At 39.2% G+C, this 24,233-nt stretch overlaps 1 protein-coding gene across 1 annotated transcript; it reads left to right on the top strand.

Annotated features, from left to right (window-relative positions):
• The first annotated feature begins 18,265 nt into the window (after positions 1 to 18,265).
• LOC128580936 (ret finger protein-like 4B) lies at positions 18,266 to 23,358 on the top strand. Its single transcript, XM_053583418.1, is given in 3 exon segments — positions 18,266 to 18,371; positions 20,100 to 20,200; positions 22,843 to 23,358. Coding segments are annotated over 3 exon segments (723 nt in total).
• Positions 23,359 to 24,233: the final 875 nt, after the last annotated feature.

Below are 24,233 nucleotides of genomic sequence, written 5' to 3'. Positions count from 1 at the left end.
GGTACAAAACCCATCCCAAAGAGGACACGAGTCCATTCCCTCCCCAAAGAGAGTGGCTTGCTGTATGATCTGTAAAAGTGAGCACTGAACTGAAGACCTGTTGTCTCGCCCCATGGGAGAGAGTCACTGAAGGCTGGGACTCCTTCTCCAGAGAGACCCTGCTGTGAACCTGAGAATTCTCTTGCCTGGCATAAAAATAGAACAAATATTTTCCCTGCCATTGTGAACTCCCAGTCCACCCTTACCTCCTACCCTGGTGGTCTAGAACTGCTCAAGCCCTGCAGAGATCAGAGTGTCCATGGTTCATTGCTTGGAGCTGGACATTGCATGGGCCACAGAAGCTCAGCTATGCTGAAACAGTGAATCCAGTAGCAGTGGTGAAAGGAACGGGGGGGGGGGGCAAAAGTGCATATTAGTAGTGGTCAGATGCTTGGGAACTCATTGCAAGGCACCTGCCATGCAGCAGCAGTGATATTTGAGTGATCTCACCTGGACCAAATTTTGAAGACACTTCCCCAATTCTGCGGATGCCAGAGGAAGATAGACCTTGCCCAGCAGGGTACCAGAGGAGCAGTGCAGCTGGGGCAGAGGTGCATTCTCTGAGGGAGAAAAACATTCACTGCATTGTTAACCTCTGGCTTGGAACAAACTCGGGTAGAAACTCCCCAGTTTCCATTGAGCACTGGAGGGAGTCAGGCTTTAGCTCCTGCTGCTGGCTGGTGGCAGAGTGTGGCAGCTGGGCTAAGGAGGCATTAACTTCCCTTTGACTCTGGCAGGTGCAAATCCCTGGTGCATTTGCTCACCAAAGGGAACAGGGCCACAGCCGCAGAGGGTTACCAGTGGCTGGGCATGGTGGAGGTGCAAGCTGGGGAAGGAGGCACCAGCCTCTCTGAACTAACTCTTTTCCTGGGTGGGCCTTTCTGACTCCACAGAGAACCATGGAGAATAACACTTTAGCTGCCAGTGGATGCCTGCTGTCTAGTTGCTGGACACATTTTAAACTCTCCCACTTGATCTGCGATTGTGCTGACCAGGATAATTGGTTTGGAATTCTTGACTTAGGAACCCTCCAAGGTTGAGCCCTGGTTGCGTTGCAGTGGGAGGGTCTGATTCTCCACTTCCAGTTGTTGTCTACTGGGTTATGGGGTGTCTTAGTTGCTTGTATTTCTCCCCAGCTGAGATTTCATCCCAAAGCCACTAATTCACTAGGATTGGTAAGAGACTAATCAAATAAAAGACAGAGTCACCTAGCCCCATCACACCAAGCAGGTCCCCAGAATCTGAGGCTACAGTACTGAATGGGACCTTTGTAAAGCTATAGGGGAAAAACCACATTCATCAGTCCCAGCTCTTTGATAAAGGGCTGGTTAATTACAACTCCAGGATCCTCAATCCAATTTTACCTTACCAGCTTCTATAACCAAACTGAGAAAAATTATCATGTGGCAGAATCGCAGAAAAACTCTGGCAATCTGAATAATCAGAGTAGATCAACTCCAGCAAGGAATGACAAAGGAGGTACAACAGAAGATACCGTTAACAAAAAATGCTGAAATATCAGAAATTGAGTTCAGAATACAGATAGCAAATAAGATTAATAGAATGGAAGTAAAGTTGGAATTAGAAATTCAAGGAGTAATTCAAAAGATGTCTCAAAAATTCAATGAATTCAAAGACAAAATCTCCAAAGATTTTGAGACATTGAGGCAAGAATTAGCAGCTCTCAAAGATCTGAGAAATATAGTAGAATCCCCCAGTAACAGAATGGAGCAGGCAGAAGACAGGATCTCTGACACTGAAGATAAACCTTTTGAATGCTCTCAAACTCTCAAAGATGAAGAGAGTGTGGAGAGCAAAAATGGATCATTTCCTGAGAGAATTGTGGGACCACTCCAAAAGAGCAAACATTTGACTTTATAGAAATTCCTGAAGTAGAAGAGGATGGTCATAAAGGCACTGATGCTCTACCTCTACTCCACGATATAATTGAGGAGAATTTCCCAAGCATGGCAAGAGATACTGAAATTCAGATAGCGGACAGTTTCAGAACCCCAGCACGGCTCAATCCAAATAAATCATCACCTAGACACATTGTAATTAATTTTGCCAAAGTTAATGTAAAGGAGAAAATTCTGCAAGTAGCCATATATAAGAAAATCATAAACTACAAGGGGAAAATATTAGAATGACTTCAGATCTCTCAGCTGAAACTTTTCAAGCTGGAAAAGGATGGTCATCAACCTTCAATCTCCTAAAACAAAACAACTTTCAGCCCAGGATCCTGTATCCTACTAAACTGAGTTTCATTTGTAATGGAGAAATCAAATACTTTGATGACATAAACATGTTGAAGAAATTTGCCATAACTAAACCAGCTCTCCAGGATATTCTCAGACCCATCCTCCACAATGACAAGCACAATGCTCCACTAACAAAGTAAACTCAGTCAGAAACTTTTGAACAAAACCCAATTTCCACAGTGGTGAAAGGATTAAAAACGTCCACTGGACTTTTGAAAAACTTGATACCCAAACACTACCAGGCGTATCAATTCTCTCAATTAATGTGAATGGTGTAAATTGTCCTCTAAAGAGGCACAGGTTGGCTGACTGGATACATAAACTTAGATCAGATATCTGCTGCCGACAAGAATCTGAACTTACCTTAAAGGATAAAAACAGACTTCAGGTGAGGGATGGACATCTGTAATTCAGGCAAACAGAAATAAGAAAAAAAGCACGGGATGCAATTTTATTCGCAGATACAATAGGATTTAAACCAACAAAGGTAAAGAAATATAAGGATGGTCACTTCATATTTGTCAAGGGAAATACTCAATATGAAGAGATTTCTTTCTTTTTTTTTATTAAATCATAGCTCTGTACATTAATGTGATCATGGGGCACCATACACTAGTTTCATAGACCTTTTGACACTATTTCATCACACTGGTTAACATAGCCTTCCTGGCATTTTCTTAGTACTTGGTGCTAAGACATTTACATTCCATAATTACTAAGTTTCACATATACCCTTGTAAGATGCACTCCAGGTGTAATCCCACCAATCACCCTCCCTCTGCCCATCTTCCCCCCTCCCTCCCCTTCCTCTCACCCTTCCCCCTATTCTTAGGTTGTAACTGTGTTATAGCTTTCATGTGAAAGCCATAAATTAGATTCATAGTAGGGCTGACAACATTGGATACTTTTTCTTCCATTCTTGGGATACTTAACTAAGAAGAACAAGTTCCAGCTCCATCCATGTAAACATGAAAGAGGTAAAGTCTTCATTTTTCTTTAAGGCTGCATAATATTCCATGGTGTACATATACCACAATTTATTAATGCATTCGTGGATCGATGGGCACTTGGGCTTTTTCCATGACTTAGCAATTATGAATTGGGCTGCAATAAACATTCTGGTACAAATATCTTTGTTGTGATGTGATTTTTGGTCTTCTGGGTATATGCCTAGTAGAGGAATTATAGTATGGAATGCCAGATCCATTTTTAGATCTCTAAGTGTTCTCCAAACATCTTTCCAAAAGGAATGTATTAATTTGCATTCCCACCAGCAGTGTAGAAGTATTCCCTTTTCCCCACATCCACGCCAACAACTCTGGTCTTGGGATTTTGTGATATAGGCTAGTCTTACTGAAGTTAGATGATATCTCAAAGTAGTTTTGATTTGCATTTCTCTGATGATTAAAGATGATGAGCATTTTTTCATATGTCTGTAGCTGCACGCCTGTCTTCTTCAGAGAAGCTTCCCTTCAAATCCATTTCCCAGCCTGCGATGAGATCACTTGTTCTTTTCTTGCTTATACATTTCAGTTCTCTGTAGATTCTGGTTATTAAACCTTTGTCGGAGATATAACCTGCAACTATCTTCTCCCATACTGAGGGCTGTTTGCTTGCTTTACTTACTGTGTTCTTGGCTGTGCAGAAGCTTTTTAGTTTGATCAGGTCCCATTTTTGAAGATGCTTCAATTGCCCTGGGGGTTCTCCTCATAAAATACTTGCCCAGACCGATTTCTTCAAGGGTTTTCCCTGCACGCTCTTCCAGTATTTTTATAGTTTCATGTCTTAAGTTTAAATCCTTAATCCAGTGAGAGTCTATCTTAGTTAATAATGAAAGGTGTGGGTGCAGTTTCAGTCTTCTACAGGTTGCCAGCCAGTTCAGCCAGCACCATTTGTTAAATAGTGAATCTTTTCCCCACTGAGTGTTTTTAATTGGCTTGTCAAAGATTAAATAATGGTAAGTAGCTGGATTCATCTCTTGGTTCTCTATTCTGTTCCAGATATCTACTTCTCTGTTTTTGTGCCAGTACCATGCTGTTTTGATCACTATCAATTTGTAGTATAGTCTGAGGTCTGGTAGCATGATTCCTCCTGCTTTGTTTTTATTTCTGAGTAATTCTTGGCTATTCGAGGTTTTCTCTGAATCCATATAAACCGAAGTATTGTTTTTTCAAGATCTTTAAAGTATGACAGTGGAACTTTAATAGGGATTGCGTTAAAATTATATATTGCTTTTGGTGGTATGAACATTTTAACGATGTTGATTCTTCCCAGTCATGAGCATGGTATCTTTTTCCATTTGTTAACATTTTCAGCTATTTCTTTTCTTAGAGTTTCATAGTTCTCTTTATAGAGATCTTTCACGGCCTTTGTTAGATAAACTCCCAAATATTTCATCTTCTTTGGCACTTCTGTGAATGGGATAGAGGCCTTAACTGTTTTTTCAACTTAACTATGGTTGGTATATATAAAGGCTACCGATTTATGAATATTGATTTTGTAACCTGAGACGCTGCTGTATTCCTTGATCACTTCTAAGAGTTTTGTAGTAGAAAAACTACAAAACTATTGTTTTCCAGATATACAATCACATCATCTGTGAAGAGGGAAAGTTTGATCTTTTCTGACCCTGTATGGATAACCTAGATCACATTTTCTTCCCTAATTGCAGTGGCTGACACTTCCATTACAATGTTAAAGAGCAATGGAGACAATGGGCAGCTGTGTCTGGCTCATGATCTGAGTGGAAATGATTTCAATTTAACCCCATTCAATATTATATTGGCTGTGGGTTTGCCGTAGATGGCCTCTATCAGTTTAAGAAATGTCCCTTCTATACCAATTTTCTTAAGTGTTCTCTGGATATTATCAAAAGCTTTTTCTGCATCAATTGAGAGAATCATATGGTCTTTGTTTTTGATTAGTTTACGTGCTGAATTATACTTATAGGTTTATAGATATTGAACCAGCCTTCAGACCCTGGGATAAAACCAACTTGGTCATGATGTATAATTTGTTTGATGTGTTGCTGGATTCTGTTTGTTAGGATCTTGTTGAATATTTTTGCATCTATATTCATTAGTGATATTGGTCTATAATTTACTTTTATTGTTGAGTCTTTTCCTGGTTTCGGGATCAGGTGATGTTTGCTTCATAGAACGTGTTGCGTAGTCTTCCTTCTTTTTCTACATTTTGGAACAGGTTGGGTAATATAAGTACTAATTCCTCTTTATAGGTTTGCTAGACTTTTGACATGAAACCATCTGGTCCCGGGCTTTTCCTTTTAGGGAGGTTTTGTATGGTTGATGCTTTTAGAACTTGATATGGGCCTGTTCAATATTTCCACTTGATTTTGGCTAATTCTTAGAAGGTGACATGCTTCCAAGTATTGGTCAATTTCCTTCAGATTTTCATATTTCTGAGAATAAAGTTTCTTGTAATATTCATTAAGGATTTTTTGAGTTTCTGAGGAGTCTGTTGTTATTTCATCTTTGTCGTTTCTGATTGATGAGATTAGAGATTTTACTCTTTTTTTCCTGGTTAGGTTAGCCAAAGGTTTATCTATTTTATTGACCTTTTCAAAAAACCAACTTTTTGATTTATTGATCTGTTATATAATTCTTTTGTTTTCAATTTCATTTAATTCTGCTCTAATTTTGGTTATTTCTTTTCTTCTACTGGGTTTGGGGTTGAAATGTTCTTCCTTTTCCAGTTGCTTGAGATGTCCCATTAAGTTGTTAACTTCCTCTCTTTCTGTTCTCTTGAGGAAGGCTTGCAGTGCTATAAATTTCTCTCTTAGGACTGCCTTTGCAGTATCCCAGATGTTCTGATAATTCGTGTCTTCATTGTCATTTTGTTCCAAAACTTTGGCAATTTCCTTCTTAATCTCATCTCTAACCCAGCTATCGTTCAGCATAAGGTTATTTAACTTCCATATTTTTGTATGAGTATGCAGATTCCTGTTGTTACTGAGCTCAACTTTTATTCCATGGTGGTCTGAGGAGATGCAAGGAATAATTTCTATTCCTTTAAATTTACTGAGGTTAGACTTAGACCTAAGATGTGATTGATTTTGGAGTAAGTTCCCTGGGCTGATGAGAAGTATGTGTATTCAGTTTTGTTAGGATGAAATGTTCTGTAGATGTCTGCTAAATCCAAATGTTGGATGGTTAGGTTTAAATCTAAAATTTCATTGCTTAGCTTCTTATTTGAGGATCGATCCAACACTGCCAAAGGAGTGTTGAAATCTTTGACTATTATGGAGCTGGAGAAAATCAAATTGTTCATGTCTGTTAGAGTTTCTCTTATAAATTGAGGTGCATTCTGGTTGGGTGCATAGATATTAATAATTGAAATCTCATCCTATTGAGTATTACCCTTGACAAATATGAAGTGACCATTCTTATCCTTCCTTACCTTTGTTCGTTTCAAGCCTATTGTATCTTCAAATAAAATTGCAACACCTGCTTTTTTCTGATTACCATGTGAGTGAGTTTACTTTTGTGGTAGAGAATTGGGTTGGTCATTATGGAGGATAGGTCTGAGAATATCCTGAAGAGCTGGTTTGGTTATGGCAAATTTCCTCAACATATGAATGTCATTAACATATTTAATTTCTCCAGCATAAATGAAACTCAGTTTAGCTGGATACAGGATCCAGGGTTGAAAGTTATTTTGCTTTAGGAGATTAAAAGTCGTCGACCATCCTCTTCTGGCTTGAAAAGTTTCAGCAGAGAGATCTGCAGTCATTCTAATAGTCTTCCCTTTGTAGGTAATGGCTTTCTTACATCTGGCAGCTTTGAGAATTTTCTACTTCATTTTAACATAGTGAAGTTAATTATGATATGCCTGGGGGATGTCCTATTGGGGTTGAGTTGTGCTGTGATTCTGAAGCTGTCTGCTTTCTGAATTTCAGAATCTCTAGGCATGTCTGGAAAATCCTCTTTCATAATTTCATGGAGAAGGGCCTCTGTGCCTAGCGAGGCCACTTCATCAGTTTCAGGAATTCCAATCAGGCGGATATTAGCCTTCTTTGAATTATCCCAGAGCTCTCTGAGAAAATGATCCATTTTTGCTCTCCATTTCTCTTCCTTTTTGAGAGTTTGGGAGAGTTTAATGTCTATGTCTTCAATGTCAGAAATCCTTTCATCTGCTTGCTCCACTCTGTTACTGAGGGATTCTACTTTATTTTTCATATCTTTGAGGGCTGCAAATTCTTGCTTCAGTGTGTGTAAGTCTTTGGTGGTTTTGTCTTTAAATTCATTAAATTCTTGAGACAACTTTTGAATTTCTCCTCAAATTCCTAATTTTGACTTTTGAATTGCTACTCGAAGTTCTAATTCCAAATTTTTCTCCACTTTATTAATCTTGTTTGCAATACAAATTTCTGAATTCTATTTCTGACATCTCAGCCAATGGTTTATGAATGGGATTTTCAATTACATCTGCCATATCTTTCCTTGGGGGGGTTCATCTATTCTGGTTATTCATGTTACCAGAGTTTTTCCGCTGTTTATGCCCCATGATTGTTTTACTCCCTTTGATTTTTCCCCTGGAGCTTTGTCAAGGACCTGTACTGTGCTGTGGCCTCAGAAACTGGGGCCCTGTTTGGTGTGGTGGGGCTAAGTGGTTCTGTCTTGTTTTCAGCTGGTTTCTGTTTGACCCTAGTGAAACTGTTACTCTTGGTTGAAGTCAGCTATGAAGAAATACCAGCAATTAAGTCACCCCGCCCACCACAGGCAACAATTGGAAAAGGAAGATCAAACCTTCCTACAACCACACACCCAGAACACCACCTGAATAGTCCTCAGGCGATTGGCTCAGTTCAAAAGGTCCAAATCAATTGTCTCAGTCAGCATGTCTCTTGGGTGGGAGAGTTTAAGAGGTCTCTGGGAACTGGATCACTGAGGGTGACTACTCTGATATGGCTCCCTCCACCCCGAAAGGGTGACTACTCAGCTATGGCTCCCTCCAGTGATGTGTGGAGTCAGGAGGAGCCACCCAGAAAATAGATCAGCCTGGGAAGGTTGATGCCTCCTTCCCCACCTTGCACCTCTGTAACACCCAGTCACTGATAGCCCTGCAGTTGGCTGACCCAGTTGCCTGTAGTGAACAGATACTCCAGGGGTTTGCACCTGTCTGAATCACAAGGAAATCTGCCAGGCATCTGCACTCTGCCTCTATCTAGCAGGAGGAGGTGAGGCCTGACAGCCTTGGGTGCTTGATGAAGGTTGGGGGGTTTTCACTCAGGTCCAGCCCTGCCCCTGCTTGATGTTACTGACAGAATAGAACAGAACAACTTTGTGAGATTTTGTTTCTGTTCCTGCAAAGTTTCCCTGTTTCTGTTCCTGCAAAGTTTCTCTGTTTTGAGTTTCAAAGCCCTTTCTTTGCTCCTGCAGGTTTGTATTCGGTTACCTGTCAGTTCTATCCTGCTGCCTTCCTTTGTCTATAGGCTGATGATTCCCTGAGGGCCAGGTGCGCCTTAGGCTCAGTAAAGCGGTCCCCTGAGTCAGCTCCGGCCTGTGAGCTTCCCGGGTCTGTGAGTCAGTACCGCCTCAGGCAAATCCTTTACTCATGGGTGGTTGCTGGCCTCTTCTGGTTGCCCAGGGAGACATGGGGTGTGGCTTCAGAATATCCGGAGGTGAGCCGTATTTTTTGCTGCTAAAATATGCTGCTGCTCTGAGCCTCAGGGAGCTGCTGCTCTCATGTGGTTCCCCCTCAGCCGACCATCCTCTCCTCGCTCCCATGCCCCAGAGTCAGCACTGACCAGCTGCAGTCTCGGCACTGTTCACACCCCTTGAGAAATCACCCAAGAGTCTGGACTCCTGGGGGACAGGTCTCCAGACCTCAGAGTGAGAGTGAAGGGGAGTGCTGGGAGCTCAGAGTTGCAGATAGAGAATATATACAGTTTTACACAGTTTTATACCTGGCCTTATTGCTGTTAAAAGATGGCTGCTGCTCTGTGCCTCAGGGAACTGCTGCTCTGGTATGGTTTCCTCTCAGCCAACTGTCCTCTCCTTGCTCCCACACCCCAGAGTCAGCACTGACCAGCTGCAGTTTAGGCACTGTCTACACCCCTCGAGAAATCACCCAAGAATCTGAACTCCTGGAGGACAGGCCTCTAGACCTCAGAGTGAGAGTGGGGGAGAGTTCTGGGAGCTCAGAGTTGCAGGTAGAGAATACATACAGTTTTATACAGTTTTATGCCTGGCAGGAGAATGCCATGGCACCCTAGTAGGGGAGGTAGGTCCAGTTTTTAGAGGGTCTCTTCCGTGGAGTGTAGTGGGAGGACCTTTGAACTCTGCCCATCTGTTTGTGGGGCACTCTGAGCCGTTCTCATGGGGGAGTGGACTCCCATCCACTTGGTGATGGATTTTGTACCTTTTGTTTGTATCCTTGTGGTTGCAGCTTACCTCAGTGGCGTTGATGTGCATTCTTCAACCTTCTCTCTTGGTGCAGCTCAAATCCACCAGGTTACTTGCTAAATTTTTGTCCTTTAACTCTTCTTCTGGATGGGAGCCTCTGTGGAAAGCTGGCTTCAGTCAGCCATCTTGTCTCTGCCTCCGATGAAAAGATTTCAATTACTAACATTTATGTGCCCAATCAGAGTTCTCCTCAATTATAAGGGAAGCCCTAACATGCATGAACAATTTGATATCTTCCTGCACCATAATAGTCAAAGATTTTAACCCCCCTTTGGCAGTGTTGTATAGATCCTCCAATAATAAACTAAACAATGAAGTTTTGGACTTAAACTTGACTCTACCACAAATGGAATTAACAGATATCTACAGAACAATTTTAACAAAACTGAATTCACATTCTTCTCATCAACCCATGGAACATCCTCCAAAACTGATCACATCTTATGTCACAAGTTTAATCTCAGTACATTTAAAAGAATAGAAATTATTCCTTGTATTTTCTCAGACCATCACAAAATAAAAGTTGAACTCAACAACAACAGGAATCTTAATACCCTTACAAAGACGTGGAAACAAAATAATCTTATGGTGAAGGACAACTGAGTCATAGATGAGATTAAGTAGGAAATTACCAAATTTTTGGAACAAAATGGTGATGAAGACATGAATTAGAGGGATAATGCAAAGGCAGTCCTAACAGGGAAATGTATACCATTGCAAGTCTCCCTCAAGAGAATGGAAAGAGAAGAAGCCAACAACTTAATGGGACATCTCAAGCAACTGGAAAAGGAAGAACATTCCAACCCCAAACCCAGCAAAGGAAAAGATATAACCAAAATTAGAGAAGAATTAAATGAAATTGAAAACAAAAGAATCATTCAAAAGATCAACAAATCAAAAAGTTGGTTTTTTTGAAAAGATTAACAAAATTGATAAACCACTGGCTAACCTAACCAGAAACATAAAAGTAAAATCCCTAATATCATCAATCAGAAATGATAAAGGTAAAATAACAGCAGACACTTCAGAAATTAATAAATACCTTAATAACTATTCTAAGAAACTCTATTCTCAGATATATGAAAATGTGAAGGAAATAGATCAATACTGGGAAGCACACCACCATCCTAGACTTAGCCAGAATGAAGTGGAAATGTTGAACAGGCCTATATTAAGTTCTGAAATATCATCAACTATACAAAATCTCCCCAAATAGAAAAGTCTGGGACAAGATGGCTTCACATCAGAATTCTACCAAACCTTTAAAGAAGAACTAGTACCAATATTACGTAACCTTTTCCAAAATATAGAAAAAGAAGGAATACTACCCAACACATTCTATGAAGCAAACATCACCTTGATCCCCAAACCAGGAAAAGACCCAACAAGAAAAGAAAATTATGGACCAATATCTCTAATGAACATTGATGCAAAAATATTCAATAACATCCTAGCAAACAGAATCCAGCAACATATCAAACAAATTATACACCATGACCAAATGGGTTTTATCTTGCCATCTCAAGGTTGGTTCAATATGCATAAATCTATAAATATAATTCATCACATAAACAAAATAAAAAACAAAGACCATATGATTCTCTCAATTGATGCAGAAAAAGCTTTTGATAATATCCATCATTCTTTCATGATCAGAATATATAAGAAAATAGGTATAGAAAGGACATTTCTTAAACTGATGGAGGCCATCTACAGCAAACCCACAGCCAATATCATATTGAATGGAGTTAAATTGAAATCATTTCCACCTATCAGAAAACAGGCAAGATTGCCCATTGTCTCCACTGCTTTTTAACATTGTAATGGAAGTCTTAGTCATTACAATCAGGCAAGAGAAGGCAATCTACGGTATCCATTTAGGGTCAGAGGAGATCAAATTTTCACTCTTCACAGATGATATGATTGTATACCTGGAAAACCCCAGGGATTCAACAACAAAACTCTTAGAAGTGATCAAGGAACACAGCAGAGTCTCAGGTTACAAAATAATACTCACAAATCTGTAGCCTTTATATACACAAACAATAGTCAAGCTGAAAAAACAGTCATAGACTCTATTTCTTTTACAGTAGTGCCAAAGAAGACGAAATATTTGGGAGTTTACCTGATAAAGGATGTGAAAGATCTCTATAAAGAGAATTATGAAACTTTAAGAAAAGAAATAGCTGAAGATGGTAACAAATGGAAAAGCATACCATGCTCATGGCTAGGAAGCATCAACATTGTTACAATGTCCCTACTACCCAAAGAAATATACAATTTTAATGCAATGCCTATTAAAGAACCACTATCATACTTTAAAGACCTCAAAAAAAATACTTCATTTTATATGGAATTATAAAAAACCTCAAATAGCCAAGACATTACTCAGAAATAATAAAAAAAAAAATCAGGAGGAGTCACACTACCAGACCTCAGACTATACTATAAATCAATAGTGATCAAAACAGCATGGTACTGGCACAAAAACAGAGAGGCAGATGTATGGAACAGAATAGAGAAGCAAGAAATGAACCCAGCTACTTACCATTATTTGATTTTCAATAAGCCAATCAAAAGCATTCAGTGGGGAAGACTCCCTATTTAACAAATGGTGCTGAGTGAACTAGCTGATGACCTGTAGAAGACTGAAACTGGACCCAAACCTTTCACCATTAACTAAGATAGACTCTCACTGGATAAAAGATTTAAACTTAAGACATGAAATTATAAAAATACTAGAAGAAAATGCAGGGAAAACACTTGGAAAAAATGGGCCTGGGAGAATATTTTACATTGTTTTGTTTTGTTTTGTTGACTGGGGCAGGTTTGAACCTGCCACCTCTGGTATATGGGGCCAATGCTCTACTCCTTTGAGCCACAAGCACTGCCCTGGGAGACTATTTTATGAGGAGGACCCTCACCCCTGCCCCCCTGGGAAATTGAAGCAACACCAAAAATACATTACTAGGATCTGATCAAACTAAAAATCTTCTGCACAGCCAAGAACACAGTACATAAAGCAAGCAGACAGCCCTCAGAATGGGAGAAGATATTTGCAGGTTATGTCTCTGATAAAGGTTTAATAACTAGAATCCACAGAGAACTCAAATGTATTAGCAAAAAAAGAACAAGTGATCCCATCTCAGTGTGGGCAAGGGACTTAAAGAGAAACTTCTTTGAAGAAGACAGGCGCACAGCCTACAGATACATGAAAAAATGCTCATCCTTAATTAGAGAAATACAAATCAAAACCACTTTGAGATATCATCTAGCTTCAGTAAACTCTAAAATCCCAAAACCATAGATATTGGGGTGGATGTGGAGAAAAATGAACATTTCTGCACTGCTGGTGGGATCGCAAACTAATACTTTCCTTTGGAAGGATGTTTGGAGATCACTTAGGGATCTAAAAAATAGACCTGCCATTCGATCCTTCAATTCCTCTACTGGGTATATATCCAGAAGACCAAAAATCACTTTCTAACAAAGATATTTGCAACAGAGTGTTTATTGCAGCCCAATTCATAATTGCTAAGTCGTGGAAGAAGCCCAAGTGCCCATCAACCCATGAATGGATTAATAAGTTGTGGTATATGTACACCATGGAATATTATGCAGCCTTAAAGAAAGATGGAGACTTTACCTCTTCCATGTTTACATGGATGGGACTGGAACATATTCTTCTTAGCAAAGTTTCTCAAGAATGGAAGAAAAACTATCCAGTGTACTCAGCCCTACTATAAAACCAATGTATAACTTTCATAAGAAAGCCATAACTCAACTATAGCCCAAGAAGAAGGGGAAAGAGGAGAGGGATGGAAAGGGAGGAGGATGGGTGGGGGGAGGGTATTTGGTGGAACACTTATGGTGCATTTTACAAGGGTACATGTTAAATCTACTAAGTGTAGAATATAAATATCTTAACACAATAACTAAGAAAATGTAGTGAAGGCTATGTTAACCAGTTTCATGAAAGTATTTCAAATTGTATATAAAACCAGCACATTGTACCCTATAATTGCATTAATGTATACAGCTATGATTTAATAATAATAAAAAAAATAACCCCTGGATTTTGAGCCTAAGGGACTAAGCGAACAGTATTGCAATTAATGAGTAGGAAAGGCTTGGGTAAGTTCAAGTAGGAAGAGTGGAGTTAGAAATCAATAATTACTTTTTTTTTACTCTATATCTGAGATGTCAATGAATGTCCAAGTGAAAGGTCGAGTAGGCAGTTGGAAAAACAACTTCAGATTACTTAGATTGAGCTTCCTTAAGTGTGATTATTCTTAAATTATGCTTCTTAATTGCAGATATAATCTGAAATTATAAATGTATTCAGTGGATCATCAATGAACATTCTCCATCAGCTGCTTAGATGTTGACAACCACAGGGGGAACAGGAGGTACAGAAAGCAGCAGTGTTATAGGGTCACAGTGCATCCTCCCTGCTCCTGGTTGATGAATCTTCTGGAGTAGGACCCAAGTACACCATTCAAGGGCCTGGAAACTCAGGATAACACAACCTAGTCTAGCACCTAAACACCCTCCCAGGGTGTTCCAACTAATCAGAGTTCCAACTGATCCAAATTGCCAGCAACACCACAGTGGGTACCTCCCAACATGAGCTAAAGAGCAGTGGACCTCTTACTCTATCTTCACTGAGCAACAGAATTTCCAGCAGAGGAGGACAGATGTAACACAGAACAGTTTGGTTTTTTATTGAGGGAAGAGATTCCAGATGAAAAGGAACCAGCATAAAAAAATCAAACCACATGAAAAAATAGGCTATGATTATACCCCCAAAGGATCATCTTAGTTCTTTAGCAATGGAATACAAAAATGGATCACAAATAATATCAAGGAGATTGATAAGAAAGAAAGTTGAAAACCAACACAAAGAAAGTGAAAAGATAATTCAGAATATGAATGAAAAATTCACTAAAGAGATAGATAATCTAAGAAGAAATAAAATAAAATTTCTGAACCAAGTGTATGGTGCCCCATGATCATATTGATGTACACAGCTATGATTTAATAAAAAAAAAAAGGAAAAAAAATAAAATTTCTGGGAATAAAAAATCCATTTAAGGAATTTCAAAATATAGCAGAATAGACCCAGTAAAAGAAAGAATTTCAGAGCTTGAAGACAAAAGTATTTTAAATTAAGTCAGTCAGTCAAAAATGAAGAAAAAGAATAAAGATAAATTCGCAATCTCTCTGAGAAAACAGTCGTATAAAGCAAACAAAAAGGCTTGGCACAGTGGTTCCTGCCTGTAATCCCAACACTCTGGAAGGCTGAGGCAGGTGGATCACCTGAGCTCACAGTTTGAGACCAGCCTCAGCAACAGTGAGACCCTGTCTCTTCCAAATTGTATATAAAATCAGCACATTGTACCCCATAAATGCAGTAATGTACACAGATATAATTTAATTTAAAAAAAAAAAATAGCAGGGTGTTGGGGCAGGTGCCTGTAATCCCAGCTACTCAAGAGGCTGAGGCAAGAGAATCGCTTGAGCCTGGGAACTTGGAATAACACGACCTTGTCCACCACCACTGGCACGTAAACACTCTCACCCTTAGACCTTAGCTGCCAAAGTCTAAGCAGCTGATGGAGGATGTTCATGTGTAGGTGTGGGCTAGTCCTCATGCAGCTCAATTGCTTGAGAGTTAGAGGTTATTGTGAGACATGTCACGGCACTCTACGGAGGTGAGAAAGTGAGACTCTGTCTCAATAACAACAACAAAAAAGCAAACAGGCTCAGTGCCCCTAGCACAGTGGTTATGGTGCAAGCCATATGCACCAAGGCTGGCAAGTTCGAACCCAGCCCAGGCCAGCTAAATAACAATGACAACTGCAACAAAAAAATAGCCAGGCATTGTGGGGGGTGCCTGTAGTCCCAGCTACTTGGAAGGCTAAGGCAAAAGAATTGCTTAAGCCCAAGAGTTTGAGGTTGCTGTGAGCTGTGATGCCACAGCACTCTATCAAGGGTGACATAATGAGATTCTGTCTAAAAAAAAAGCAAAAAAATATAAGAATCATAGGTGGTCTTAGGGAGAACATGACAAAGCAAAGAGCATGGAAAACCTATTTGAAGTTCCACTTTTAGTCTTTTTATTTATTTTTTATTTTTTTATAAATAAATTAAATCATAGCTGTGTACATTGATATGATCATGGGGCATCATTCACTAGCTTCACAGACTGACACACTTTCATCACACTGGTTAACATAGCCTTCCTGGCATTCTCGCAGTTACTGTGCCAAGATTTTAGTCTTTTTAAACAGCATAACTCCCACCCATGATTTTTGTGACCTGTAAATTTAAGTTTCATAAATGAAGAATAAATAAGTTCTTCCTTGGACAAGCAAACACTAAGGGAAATTGTCACACTAGAACTATCCTGTAGAAAATGCTTAAATGTGCTCAGTACCAATGGTACCCACCCATGTGAAAAATCACAGCTCTTAGGAAACACTAACACAAGAGAGAAAACAAAGTGACTAGGTAACAAGCAAAACTAACCAGGATGATGTCTCATATATCAATATAACATTGAATGTAAGTGATCCAAATGCCTCTGTAAAAATATATGAATTTGCAGAATGGATTAAAAAAAATACATCCACATATATGTTGTCTCCACAAATCCTCTTATCTTGAAAAGATTCTCATAGACTTAAGGTGCAGGGTAGAAAAAGTATTCCATGCAAATGGAAACCAATAGAGAGTAGGAGTATATACTCATATAGGCAGATCCTGTGTTATGAATTAGATAGGTTTATTTTAAGTTGAATTTGTACGTAAGTTAGAAAAGGTACATTTACCTATTAACTGTAATAGCCACCATTTGTAAGTGTGAATTGCGTATCAGATGGAGTTTTGTAACTCAGGGACTTATTGTAATAGCCTCCATTTGTAGTGCAAGTTATATGTAAGTTGTATGTTTATAACTTGGGGACTGCCTTTATCAGATAAATTAGGTAAAAATGGTTGTCAGTATATAGTAATAAAAAGATTGATTTAACAAGAAGAAATAACAATTCTATATATGTGTGTGTCTGTGTGTGTGTATATATATATATAAAACTCAGGAGCTCCCAGATTCATAAAAAATATTCAAAAAGATAGATGTAAGGAAAGAAATATATAGCAACATTGCAATAGCCAAGAACTTCAACACTCCGCTGATAGAACTAGACAGATCATGGAGACAGAAATTTAAAAAAAAAAAATACTGGATTTAAATTGGATCCTAGAATAAATGGTGCTAACAGATATATTCTACCCCCAAACTGTAGAAAATACATTTTTCTTATCAGTACAAGTGATATAGTCCAAGATAAAGCATATGTTTGGCCCTAAAACAAGTCTCAGCAAATTTAGAAAAATTTAAATCGTATCACATCTTCTCGGACCACAGTGGAATAAAACTAGAAATCAACTCTAAGAGGAATACGCCAATGAAACAATTTCATACAAATTAAACAAACTGCTGCTGAACATTTCTTGGGTCAATGACAAAATCAAGAAGGAAATTAAATTTTGAAAAATGTAATGACTAAGGCAACACAAGCTTCAACAGTCTCTGGGATATATAAAAACAGTGCTAAAGGGAAGTTCATTGCCCTAAAAGCTTACATTGGCTCAGCGCCTGTGGCTCAAGCGGCTAAGGCGCCAGCCACATACACCTGAACTGAAGGATTCAAATCCAGCCCTGTCCCACCAAACAAAAATGACGCTGCAACCAAAAAAATAGCCAGGCATTGTGGCAGGTGCCTGTAGTTCCAGCTACTTGAGAGGCAGGGGCAGGAGAATTGATTGCTTGAGCCCAGGAGTTGGAGGTTGCTGTGAGCTGTGATGCCACAGCACTCTACCCAGGGTGACAGCTTGAAGCTCTGTCTCAAAAAAAGAAAAACGCTTACATTAGGAAGAAAGATCATAAATTAACAGCCTAATGTCACACCTTGAGCAATTAGAAAAAGAAGAACAAAGCAAACACAAAGCTAGCAGAAAAATAAAGAAATAACAAAGATCAGAGCAGAAACTAAATGAAATGGAAACCCAAAAACAATACAAAATGTCACTGAAACTAAAAATTGGTTCTTTAAAGAGAGAAACAGAATAAGCTTAATCAGAAATGAAAAAGGAGACAACTGATACCACAGCTGTAAAATATCATCCAAAACTACTATGAAAACCTCTACACAAATAAACTACAAAATCTAGAGGAAGTGGATAAATTTTTGGAGCCATGCAAACTCCCAAGCTTGAATTAAGAAACAATAGAAATCCTGAAAAGATCAATAATTACTAGAAAGATTGAAACAGTAATAAAAATCTCTCAAGACAAAAATCCCCTAGGAACAGACACATTCATAGATGAGTTCTGCTAGACATACCTTACTGAAATTGTTCCATAAATTTTCAAAGGAGGGACTCAACTCATTCTATAAAGCCAGTATCATCCTGATAACAAAGTCAAGAAAGGACACAACAAAAAAAGTAAACGATAGACCAATATCCCTAATGAACATGGATGTGAAAATCCTTAATGATATGCCAGCAAAACAAATTCAACAGCACATTAAAAAGATAGTCCACCATGATGAAGAGGTTTCATCCCAGGGATGCAAGGATGGTTCAACATACGCAAATCAACAAATGTGATTTACCACAAAAACAGACTTAAAAACAAAAACCACTAGATCTCATTTACTGAGCACTTACTACCAGCTGCTGCTGGCACCAGACTCAGCCCTGTACCTGTGTTGCTGCTTTTAATCATTGTTGATGGTGCTATTATTTTTTTCCTTGTTTTTCAGATGAAAAATCTGAGACTTAGGTTAAGTAAAAAAGGATAGGTAACTGTTTTTTTTTGTTTGTTTGTTTGTTTGTTTTAAGAGTAGGTAACTGTTAACTGTCAGGGCCTGACCATGGTCTCATGTGTTCCTTTTTTTTTTCTTTTTTGATGTTTAAGATACTTTAATAATATGGAAAAGATTATTACAAGAACACTATTTGAAAAAAGCAAGGAACAACTATGAAAAGAATATAATCTGATCAACGTTTATAAAAAGTACAGAAGGAAATCTTAATGGTTGCAAAATCCCTCTTTTAGAATAAATGTTTGGGAATGGCTAAGAAGAGTGATGAAAATTACTTCTGCTACCAAATAGGAAAACATATTTCCAGGCTGTTATAATTAGTCGAGTGAGGAATGGAGCAAGAACATCAGAAGTACAGGACAAAAATCTCTACAAGAAGCTGGCCTAACACTTTAGGATATTTTTTTTTTTTGAATGTTTCAGAAGTGGCTCACTTCTGGTTTAAGAAGTGACATTACAAACCAATGAGGAAAAGAAAGAAAAAGTTTAGACAATAACTAATAGGTTAATCATTTTGAAAAATAAACCATCTTAGATTGTGGCATCACAACATGAATTCCAAATGCATTTCAGTGTTAAAATTAAGACAACAGAGAGGCAACCAGGCCAGAAACCAAAGAGCTGCAGCTTTGGGATGTTCAAGATCTCCACTGGAATCTCCAAGTCAAGGTCACTTTCTTTCTTTCTTTTCTTTTTTTTTTTTTTATTAAATCATAGCTTTGTACATTAATGTGATCATGGGGCACCATACACTGGTTTTATAGACCGTTTGACACATTTTCATCACACTGGTTAACATAGACTTCCTGGCATTTTCTTAGTTATTGTGTTAAAACATTTACATTCTACATTTACTAAGTTTCACATATACCCTTGTAAGATGCACCACAGGTATAATCCTACCAATCACCCTTCCTCCAACCACCTCCCCCCTCCTGCCCCTCTCTTTCCCGCTTCCTCCTATTCCTGGGTTATAACTGGGTTATAGCTTTCATGTGAAAGCCATAAATTAGTTTCATAGTAGGGCTGTGTACATTGGGTACTTTTTCTTCCAGTCTTGAGATACGTTACTAAGAAAAATATGTTCCAGCTCCATCCATGTAAACATAAAAGAGTTAAAGTCTCCATCTTTCTTTAAGACTGCATAACATTCCATGGTGTACATATACCACAGTTTATTAATCCACTCGTGGATCAATGGGCACTTGGGCTTTTTCCATGACTTAGCTATTATGAATTGGGCTGCAATAAACATTCTGGTACAAATATCTTTGTTATGATGTGATTTTTGTTCTTCTGGGTATAAGCCTAGTAGAGGAATTATAGGATTGAATAGCAGATCTATTTTTAGATCTCTAAGTGTTCTCCAAACATCTTTCCAAAAGGATTGTATTAATTTGCGTTCCAACCGGCAGTGTAGAAGTGTTCCCTTTTCTCCACATCCATGCCAACAACTCTGGTCTTGGGATTTTGTGATATAGCCTGCTCAGTTTGCCTCGATTTCTTCACTAACTCCATCTCTTTCTCTTGTGGACACATGTTCTGCTTTGATTGCATCCTAACTTGGACATCAGAAAGGGAGGCTTTGAAACTGATCTTCTCCATGTGCTAAGGATCAACAGAGAAACCTCCCGTGGAAGAACGGCATTTGAGGAATCTTCTCCAGCCACCACCCAAGTGGGATGCCCTGGAGCCAAGCCGGGTGTGAACTTGGGCAGGTAGCAGTGCTGGCTCTCACCGTCTGCCACCACCTCTCGGCCTCATGCGTTGCACCAGAATGATTCAGGTTTTAGATCCATGTCCTTTGACAAGTTCAGTCATGCCAATGGATGTGGCCATGAGGCTTTGTTTGACTCATTCACCACCTCTGAAGAGTTTCTTGGGCCTTTATGACAACTTTCAGTGAAGGCATTTTGTGACTAAATTAAAGCCTCTGAAATCATGTCTCAACCTAAAGCAGGAAGCCAAATTGCAGAACAACTAGAAGCACTCACACAACTGAGCCAAGAAGTGGGCTGTGTTTGTTGACTCCACGGGTCTCTCACCACCATCCACGTCTTCTCTGACCTCTCAGAAGAACTGGCGTGGAATCTCCAGTTTGATATTTTCAACATTAACAATATCTCCTCAGGCTTAAAGCTCCACAAGGAGAAAAACTTGATTTTAGATTTCCCTCAGTCTTCAAGTAATTACTTAAGTTTCCAGAACTACTTTTAGAAGAACTTTATCTGTCTGGAGAACTGCTCTTTGCAAGAGCAAACAGTAAGAGGGACTATGAAAGTAAAAAATGTGAGCTTTGAGAAGAAGGTTCAGATCCGTATCACCTTTGATAGTTGGAAAAGCTAAACCAATGTGGACTGTGTCTACATGAAAAATGTATATGATGGCTCAGATAGTGACCCATTTGCCGTTGACTTACCCCCGTCATTCCAACTGAGGAGAAAATCAAGTTTTGCATTTCTTAACCATGTTAATGGGCAAGTCTTCTGGGACAACAATGAGGGCCAGAATTATAGAATTATCTATGCACAGTGGAACCCTGATGGGGTGCAGATACAGCTGGCACTCCAGGCCTGCACATTCCACCAGGCATCCCCTGAGGCGGAGTTAAGAGTCACCAGTCTTTCACAGTCTAAGGCTGGCTAGTGGGCTCTTACAAATGAATTAAGCAACCTAGCGGTTGGTCTTGACCTGTTATATTCCCCATGCAATTCTAGGTCTGTATTGCTCAATATTAGGAAGTTTTTGCTACTTTCCATGAGTAGGTTTAGATTTGAGCTTTTGAGACTTGGTTACAGAAAAGAAAGCCCTTGAGGACTTCGTGTTGGGGTCAACAGAGATGCTGCTGGCGATTTTGCTTTGGAGGATCAAGGAACATCCTCAGAGCTATTTGAATAAAGGCAATATCTTTCCAGTGCCCTTCCTCCTTCCTTCTCAATTCGTGAGCTTTCAGATTGGGCGAAGAAAAGTTAAGGAAGGACAGCTGCTGGTGATGGAAAGCTGTGTTAATGGTCTGAGGAATGTGTGAAATGTGTACACAAAGGGCTCTGAAGCTCAAGTCAGAGTAGGAGCAGGACGTCTGATACTCAATTGTTAGTGAGAAAATATAAGGTTATTTTATGTTTTTAAATTTGTTTCATGGTTCTATCCTGGAGAAGCAATTTGTAGAGGGGGAAAAGATGCATTCTGTGTATACTTGTGGAGAAGAGCCGAATGACCTTTAAGGGTATTGAGTGGTACTTGGTGAAGATGAATTGTAACTCCAAAGAATCAAGATCTTAAGTGAAGCCTTTCTGTTCAAATGTGATCTACCAAAAGTCATGATGTGGAGAAGCTTTAAGCATATCTAACTTTGCAATCCTGATATTATAAGTGACTTTGTGATCAAGACATCACACTTGGGTTCTGAGCACAGAATCCTGCTAACAAAAACCATGACATCATCAGTGGTTAACAACACACAGGGACTCCATTGTCGTGTCACACACGGCTCTTTGCAAATGCCTTGATTAGACAAGAAAACTGTAGTTACTTAACCAAAATACCTGAATGGCCTCATAAGAAGGCCTCTGTGCACTGGCATTGCTCTTTGTATACTCTTGTATCTTTGACAGTGTTGTCAGTGTAGACAACTCACATCCTGCATATTGAAGGTGACTCATTTTTCTGCCACACTTTTTTGATGTGATGTTTGAAGTGAGGACTGACACTAGGATTCTCAATTCTCAGTGCAAGAATTCAGTACCTGGCTCACAGAAATAGCAATCTATCTTCTTGCCTATTTTTGTCTTGCTGTTTTAATTTCCTTTGAAGTCAAAAGGATTCTTCTTTAAATAAATAGATGTGGATTGTTTTGCTGTAATATATTTGTTTTCATGTGTGCATACATCCATTCTGTAAGATCATAGGGACAGGATTCCCAGAGCATTTGCTTCTATTATTGAGACACCCGCTGAGAGATGTCAAGAGAGTGCAGTTGGTTTTAACACAGGTGGTGTTCCCCACTGAAAGTTACTATCGGAGTAACTCTGACGTGACCGTCTGTGAGGTTTGGCTAGCATCCATGATTTTTCACTGTAAATATTTCACCCTCCTCTATATAACCTTTATGAGCTTCTCATTTTAAGAATAAATGTGTTTGAGATAAAAAAAAAAAAAAAGAAAAAAGAATAGCAGATGAGAACACTGACCCTTCTCCTCAAACAGTGCTGGCCCCTCCTATAGCACACGATGCATGTGAGCAGTGAGCTCTAGGGGTTCCGGGAAGATACAAGCCTGGATGCAGCCACCACCACCTCCCTCCTTGTTGTTTCCAAGGATCTAAGGAGTATCCAGCCTGCAAAGAGCCATCAGGATATGGTGGAAGATCCAAGGAGATTCACCCACCTGGCCTGTGTCCTGGGTACACTCAGCTTCTCCACTGGCTGACATTACTGGGAGGTGGAAGAGGGAGAGGTAAAGGAGTGGTCTCTGGGTGTCTGCAAGGAGTCAGTTGACAGAAAGAAGAGCAATTTATGCTCTGTGCATGGCCTCTGGAACATCAGCATGAAGGCAGGAGAAATCCGTGCCAACTGCATCCCAGAAAGTAGGATTCCTGCAAGCCCTGGACCTCAGTGTGTGGAAATCTTCCCGGATGTTGAGATGGAAGAAATCCAGTTTTTCGATGTTGGAAATGATGCCTCATTTATATGTACATTCCTCTCTCCTCTCTGGAGCCTTTTCGTTCATTTTTCTTCTTGAGCTGCCAGGATAAGGTGACAGTGGTGTCCTGAGCATCTGCCCATGAAGTCAAAGAGATCTTAGGCCTGAAAGAGGTCAGAATAATCAAGGACCAGACAATATGCTGTTGTGCAAAGATTCATTAAATATTGTTAAGAGCATTTTGGAGACTCTGTAGCAATAGTCATATAGATTTGTTGGGGGTAAATATTTTAGGCTTGTAGGTAAATAACTAGGAGATATTTGAGAATATTATTAAGCACTTCGAGCCTCAGTTTTCTAGTTTCTAAATTGGGATAATTATATCTCTCAACCAAATAGCTGCAATGATTAGAGACATCTCTGTAGTAACATTTTTAGCAAATAATGAATGGAGAATAGTAGGTTGTAAGTTAACTACATACTAGATTTTGTTGATATAAACTCTTTTTTATTTTAGGGCTTTTTTGTGCAATTCCTGATGATAGTCCTCTGAAGAAGAGGACAAAGAAGAATCAGATAGAACCAATGTGAGATGCTTTGATAAGGCATAAAATTTTAGAGAGAAATAGCTCCTGGGGAAAACCAAGTTTCTCATTTTTATTCTCTCTGAAATACAGTTTCTTGAGAGAAAGAGAACTTTGACCAAGGCATGTTGTGAATGGTGATTCTATTGTAATGGGAATTATCCGTTGCTCATTTCAACAACTGATCTGCTGTGTAGTTGTCAGTATACCAGGGTATATATGATAGGCATGAAGATGCCAATAGGTTTAATGAGATAACGTCAAGTTTGTAAAGTAGCCAAAGATTCAGAAACTTCTGGAATCAGTTATATAAGGAAGGAAATGAATGTTCTGAAGACGGGATCACTGAACTTCTGCCTGGCAGATGCAGTTTCATAGCAATCCCCATGC

Source organism: Nycticebus coucang, chromosome 3 (genome assembly GCF_027406575.1).
Source record: "Nycticebus coucang isolate mNycCou1 chromosome 3, mNycCou1.pri, whole genome shotgun sequence".
NCBI lineage: Eukaryota > Metazoa > Chordata > Mammalia > Primates > Lorisidae > Nycticebus > Nycticebus coucang.
The sequence above is the reverse complement of the archived record's forward strand: the minus strand, read 5'-3'. Positions and strand labels throughout refer to the sequence as shown.